Source organism: Sparus aurata, chromosome 23 (assembly GCF_900880675.1).
Source record: "Sparus aurata chromosome 23, fSpaAur1.1, whole genome shotgun sequence".
In the NCBI taxonomy this organism is placed as follows: domain Eukaryota; kingdom Metazoa; phylum Chordata; class Actinopteri; order Spariformes; family Sparidae; genus Sparus; species Sparus aurata.
In genome coordinates this window covers 24156777-24162905 of record NC_044209.1, presented here as the reverse complement: position 1 = coordinate 24162905, position 6129 = coordinate 24156777, and the positions used below count along the sequence as shown (strand labels likewise).

Below are 6129 nucleotides of genomic sequence, written 5' to 3'. Positions count from 1 at the left end.
TAAAAACCTCTCAGGGTTTGGACTCCACACGACATTCGTCGGATATTCAGTCAACGGGCAAGATGACCAGTCTCACCGCTAAGGACAAGGACAGAGTCAAAACCTTCTGGGCTCAAGTGTCTGGGAAGGCGGAGGACATCGGCAGCGAGGCTCTGGCCAGGTAAATATGAGCAACACCTGAAGCTGCTCCAACATGAACTGAATCGTTAACAAACATGCTCACTCTCGTGGTTTTGTTTGCCCAGGATGCTGATCGTGTACCCGCAGACCAAGACTTACTTCGCCCACTGGAAGGACACGAGCCCCTTCTCTGCCAACGCCAAGAAGCACGGGATAACTGTGATGGGTGGAGTTGCATTTGCTGTGACCAAAATCGACGACCTGAAAGCAGGTCTTCTGACCCTCAGTGAGCTGCATGCCTTCACCCTGCGTGTGGACCCTGCTAACTTCAAGGTGCACAGCCACAGTGATCAAAAATGATGTGCAATCTAGAAGAAGTGCTCCTTAAACTAGGGCTCCTGCATCTGGTGCATCTGTTCTTACCGTGCACTAATGTCACCATCCTGTCCTCTTTTCACAGATCCTGTCTCACTGCATCATGGTGGTCATGGCCAACATGTTCCCCGAAGACTTCACCCCTCAGGTCCATGTGGCCATGGACAAGTTCCTGTCTGCCCTGGCTCTGGCTCTGGCTGAGAAGTACCGATAAACAGCAGGAGGAAAGTGCAGCATGAGCTTTCACTGCAGAATGATCAATAAATGCATGAATGCAAACAAAGCAGCTGTTGTGTGCGCTTCATTTGTGAGGATTTGGTTCATGTCGTTCAACGGAACAATAGAATTATGAATTATAAAGCCAACACATATTACACTTAACAAAAGTAGAGCTGAAACAATTAGTAGATTAACTGATCGGTCAATAATAGAAGATGCACTTGATATTACATATAATATACTTAAAGGAGAACTTCGGTCGATTTAAACATGCAGCTTCATTGCTCAAGCTACCCTTGACTTGCCAGTACCGAAGACACGAACAAATTTGGTCCAGCCATTACAGAGCTCCGTGAACGGAGATGTAACATTGAACGCTAACAGCATGGGGTCAGAACTTTACACTGTGTTTTAAGCGTCTTAACATGCTCCACATCTCACACCAAGAGTTATGCAACATCAGCAGACACCTTAGCACACAGCACTGTAGCGTGTATGACTCAAAATGAATAAAAAAGTAGTTAAAACAGTGTGTTTGTGCAAGCAGCTACTTACCTGTTTGTTGACATCCGTGTCTTCCGGTAGCTAGACCAAACTAGTCAATCCGTCGAGTGTGCACTTAACAGGCTTAACAGGCTATTGTAAGGCTCATGGCTCATGACAGGCTGTAACATGGACATGTACATTATAAACAGAAACACGAAAATGCTGGATTACGTTTCTGTCTCCGCCAGTGAGGGAGTAAATGCACGCTCGACGGATAGACTAGTTAGGTCTAGCTACCGGAACACACGGATGTCAACAAACAGGTAAGTAGCTGCTTACACAAACACACTGTTTTAACTACTTTTTTATTCATTTTGAGTCATACACGCTACAGTGCTGTGTGCTAAGGTGTCTGCTGATGTTACATAACTTTTGGTGTGAGATGTGGAGCATGTTAAGACGCTTAAAACACAGTGTAAAGTTCTTACCCCATGCTGTTAGCGTTCAATGCTAATTCTCCGTTCACGGAGCGCTGTAATGGCTGGACCAAATGTGTTCGTGTCTTCGGTACTGGCAAGTCAAGGGTAGCTTGAGCAATGAAGCTGCATGTTTAAATCAACCGAAGTTCTCCTTTAAGTAGGCCTACTTATAATACTAATATACGGTCAAACTGCAGGAAGTGTCATGAATCATCATTGTTCACCATTAACAAATGACAGGGTTCGTACACATTTTTCAAGGTCAAATTCAAGCACTTTTCAAGCACTTTTAAGGGTCATTTTAAAGATTTTCCAGCACCTTTTTGCTGGGGTAAAATACGTATCTACAGGAATATATATACTCATGATTTTTTCTTATCACAATTCTGTACGTTGTATTATGCTGTAAACATCTAAAATTATGTTTCATAATAGCAAAAACTTCAGAAATTAATTATCCAGTCTGATCACAATTTTGTGGAAGACAGAGTTATAATGTCAAGCACTTTCAAGCACTTAAACTAAAATCCAAGTACTTTTCAGACCTTGAAAACACAACATTGAAATTCAAGCACTTTCAAGGATTTCAAGCACCCGTACGAACCCTGAAATGATCAAGGTAACAGATAATCAGTTAACTGATATTGATTCACACATACATTCGCGAAAAATATCAAATTGATTCTGGGTACGTTAACTTTTATTTAAGCTTTGCTCAAGTTCATGTTCTCTTAGGAATATCAAGCAAACATTACATATAAACATAAACAAATATTAAAGTTACATAAATAAACGTTTATGTGGTCGAAATCCCGTTAACTTTATTTTGGCCCTTAAAAGCCCCCATACATAAAGTGTAACCATGGCAACGTCCTGCACTACATCACCGTAGATTTAATATTTCGGTTTGGTTGAAGACTTTTTTGGGAGATTTTGATTTACATTTAGTTTTCTTTTTTCTTACAGACTAAACATTAATCAATTGATTTACAAAGTTTCGATTGATTTGCTGAGAAAATAACTAACCATAAATATGATTGTTGGGCGTGGCCTTTCTTGGCATCGGGATCAGTTTTAACGTTGATCATTACACGTCATAATTCATGAAATGACTTTTAGGAAACAAAAGAGAGAAAGAAAAATGTCACTTTATGCAAATCTTAGACATTTCAAATAGAATGTCAGCCATGAAAAGCTCCATTATAATTAATGCTGATGTTGTTTTCCCCTCAAACACGTTTATTTTGTTTCTTTACTTCAATAAATAATCGATGATTCATGATTCATGATCGATCCCTGGTATCTGTATTCAATCTGGAGTGCCATTTTCATATTTCCTTTTCAAAGATAATCTGTTTCCACATGCCATCAACGATCTCGTCTCTCTGAACATCTGAAGGCGAGTCATTCTTCTTCATGTTGACATGAACAATTACAGACAGGGGCGCTGCCAGGGATTTTGGGCCCCATGAAAAGAAATATTAATGGGCCCTTGTATGAAAATTTGTTATGCTGTTTACATAAAACTGTGCGTTTTAATGATATTTTTGACTATAATTTCCTACATGTGTGAAAAGAACAACATGACAGTTACTTGGTAGGGGAAGCACTGAACACTCTTAGATTTAGATTCATTGTCTGCAAGTCTGCAACTTTAATGGTTAAAATATAAAATTCTCTTAAATTAAATTACCTGAAAAATACAAATGCATGACATACATGAATTATATAGAATTTCCTGTAATACCATTTGAAATAGCATCACCATCACCAGATTCAGGTTTCCTCCCACCATTCTATTTTACTGTCAGTGATTTGATCAAAAATAACAAAAGAAAATGTGATTTTCACAACCAATACCCCACTGCTCACTGTCTCCCTCTTGTAGCCCTGCATTTAGGTCTAATTTATCTCCAAAATTACTATTATAGCAATACCACACAATTTCTCTTTCAAACATGCACATCACCCCCCCCCCCACACACACTTAGACCAGCCACTGCACTCAATGTAAAAACTGTATGCTGTCTTACATTATGTTTTTGTTGTTGTTTTTATTAAGTTTGTTATATACGTTTATATTTTGTTAAAAAAAAATCTATTAAAAATAATAATAATAATAATTTATCTCCAAAACTGTACGTGGTGGAAATAGAGTTGGGGTGGAAAAAAATACATAAATGAGGCTCTATGGTCGTTGCGATTTAATATTGTTAACGTTTCTCTGCTCGGATTGAGAGCAGTCACTTAGTCTGCAAGCGCCAGAAAATTTCTCCTCTTTTCCTACTGCAAAGCAAGGGGTGAGAGTCCCAAACTACTGACCAAACATAGTATTTTAGTGAGTTTATAGTTCAGTTTCAGTGATAGCAAAATTTCAACAAAACAAAATAAAGTTATAGGCTATATGCTTTTTAAACAATTTAAATCATTCTGAAATAAATACAGACTATGTGTTTTTATTTCAGAATGATCTTTATTCATTAATTTCAATTTATCTTTTTTTCCATAATAATAGATTAATTCAACACAAAGCTGCTCACCTCCTTCCTCAGTTGTAGGTGGGCCTACTGGGGCTGGTTCAGGGGTAGGGGGCTCACGGCGCTCACAGACAGCTGCGGCTGCGGCACTTGACGTGTCTGTTCAAACATCATCATTTTTGACAGGAGGGGTGGTCAACTGATTAAATATGGGCAGCTTGCTAAACGTGAACAGTGAAATCTAAATATATATATATATCCAAAATATGAGCTAATATGGGGAGAAAAGTGAGCTAGCTTAAAAACCACAAGGTTAAGATAAACAACAGACTAATGTGTTCCAGAACTTTCCACCACATGAACCAAACCCACCTTGTTTTTCGAAAAACTGGGTGACATATTGACGCCCCTTTACTTCTCTCTCGTGCCTAATCTTTTTGTCTTTCCTTTTTTGGCTACCCGACTTCTGGGGCATTTTGCCTTCTCTCGGTCTCCTTACTGACTGAATACACCGCACCGCGCAGCAGTTCAGTTGATTGATGGGAGGACCGAACCATATTACGTAGGGGGGGGGGGGGGGGGGCCTTGAGGAATGTTTCCAAAATAAACTTAGTGTTATTATCAGTGCATTAAGTGATGCATATTTATGATTATAAACTGACAAATTAGTGTCATATTATTTTTGTCAGTATTATAATTTTATAAGGGGCCTTTCTGGGCCCCTGTCAATGATGGGCCCCTAGAATCCTTCCCCTTATCCCCCCCTTTTCGGCGCCCCAGATTACAGACGAACAACTTGAATTTGCTGATTGTTTTATTTGCTTTTCAGACAAAAACAAAAAGCTTCGATGGAAATGAAGGAATTATTTGACTGGATCATCATGTGAAGTCTTCTCTTGCAGCTCTCTAGTGGTACTGCCTTCCCAGGGAGTTCACCACCACGGCCAGGAACTTCTGGAAAGCTGCCTGAACTTCACCGTTGAACTCTTTGCCCAGTTTTGCAGAAACCACGATGGTGAGGCAGTCAGAAAGCAGCTGCAACACAACAAGCGTCATGAAACATTAGCATGGAAGTAGTGTGTAATTCTTCACTGTGGATGACAGAGTGACATCAGATCAACAAGTTTACCTTGAAGTTATCAGGGTCCACATGCAGCTTCTCGGAGTGCAACACGCTCAGTTCGGCATATTCGGACTTGATGTTGTCCATGTTCTTCACGGCCCGGTCCAGACCGTGGAGGATGGTTGTTCCGTGTTTTGCAACCAGTGGGTTTCCGATGATGGCAGCGGCGTTGTAGAGGTTTCCAAAGTTACCGAAATACCTCTGAGTCCAGGGGTAGACGACCAGACACCTGAGGACACACGCAAAGAGGTCAGTCTTACAGGGAAAGATGAAGAGAACAAATGTGTTTGCCAAGCGCACAATAAAGTACAAGAGCAACGGATGAGTCACCTGGACAGAGCTGCAGGTCCAATGACCTCATACTCCATCTTGGAGAAGATGTCTGCGATGGTGGCGCGCTCGAAGTCTGTCCATTCAACCATCTTGTCGTTTCTTTATTTTCCTGTGCGGGTCAGAAGATCCTGTGCTCAGCGGCTCCAGGTGCAGCTTTTAAAGCCACTCTGCTCTCCTCCCAGATGCCTCTGATTGGACGGGAGTTGGGCCGGTCTTTGTTGTTGATTATCACAACAGCGATAAGAGAAGGGCGGATCTGCGTCGCTTATCTCTTATCTCGTGGAGACAGACGGAATAGTTCTGGTCTGGCAGTGAAGCCATTCAACAATGCAATGTTATACGAAGCCCCTCCGGAACCAGCGATTTAAGAATAAAGTGACAGGTGTGTTTTCAGAGGACGAATCCTGCCCGCACACTTCCGCATCCTCGGAGGTCCCATGATCAGCACCTCGGACAGCGACCTTTAAACTTCGACGTGGAGAAGCGCAAACTGCAGGTTGTTCTATAAACTTCATCT

General features: G+C 41.2%; 2 protein-coding genes across 2 annotated transcripts; one reads left to right on the top strand and one right to left on the bottom strand.

Moving 5' to 3' along the window:
- LOC115575826 (hemoglobin embryonic subunit alpha-like) lies at window positions 1–778 on the top strand. Its single transcript, XM_030408178.1, has 3 exons — window positions 1–160; window positions 246–453; window positions 581–778. Exons 1-3 carry the CDS (start codon window positions 63–65, stop codon window positions 707–709), a joined length of 435 nt encoding a protein of 144 aa, XP_030264038.1. The 5' UTR covers window positions 1–62; the 3' UTR covers window positions 710–778.
- Window positions 779–4952: 4174 nt separating this feature from the next.
- Window positions 4953–5771, bottom strand: LOC115575823 (hemoglobin subunit beta-like). Its single transcript, XM_030408175.1, has 3 exons — window positions 5610–5771; window positions 5286–5508; window positions 4953–5191 (listed from the first exon to the last, which is right to left on the bottom strand). Exons 1-3 carry the CDS (start codon window positions 5699–5701, stop codon window positions 5063–5065), a joined length of 444 nt encoding a protein of 147 aa, XP_030264035.1. The 5' UTR covers window positions 5702–5771; the 3' UTR covers window positions 4953–5062.
- Between the last annotated feature and the right edge of the window lie 358 nt (window positions 5772–6129).

Excerpts from the sequence above, each read along its gene's own strand:
- LOC115575826 (XM_030408178.1), top strand. The coding sequence starts at position 63 with ATGACCAGTCTCACCGCTAAGGACAAGGACAGAGTCAAAACCTTCTGG. Across the intron at positions 161-245 it reads GGCAGCGAGGCTCTGGCCAG|GATGCTGATCGTGTACCCGC; the intron begins GTAAATATGAGC and ends TTGTTTGCCCAG. Across the intron at positions 454-580 it reads TGGACCCTGCTAACTTCAAG|ATCCTGTCTCACTGCATCAT; the intron begins GTGCACAGCCAC and ends CTCTTTTCACAG.
- LOC115575823 (XM_030408175.1), bottom strand. The coding sequence starts at position 5,701 with ATGGTTGAATGGACAGACTTCGAGCGCGCCACCATCGCAGACATCTTC. Across the intron at positions 5,509-5,609 it reads GGACCTGCAGCTCTGTCCAG|GTGTCTGGTCGTCTACCCCT; the intron begins GTGACTCATCCG and ends GTGTGTCCTCAG. Across the intron at positions 5,192-5,285 it reads TGGACCCTGATAACTTCAAG|CTGCTTTCTGACTGCCTCAC; the intron begins GTAAACTTGTTG and ends GTTGTGTTGCAG.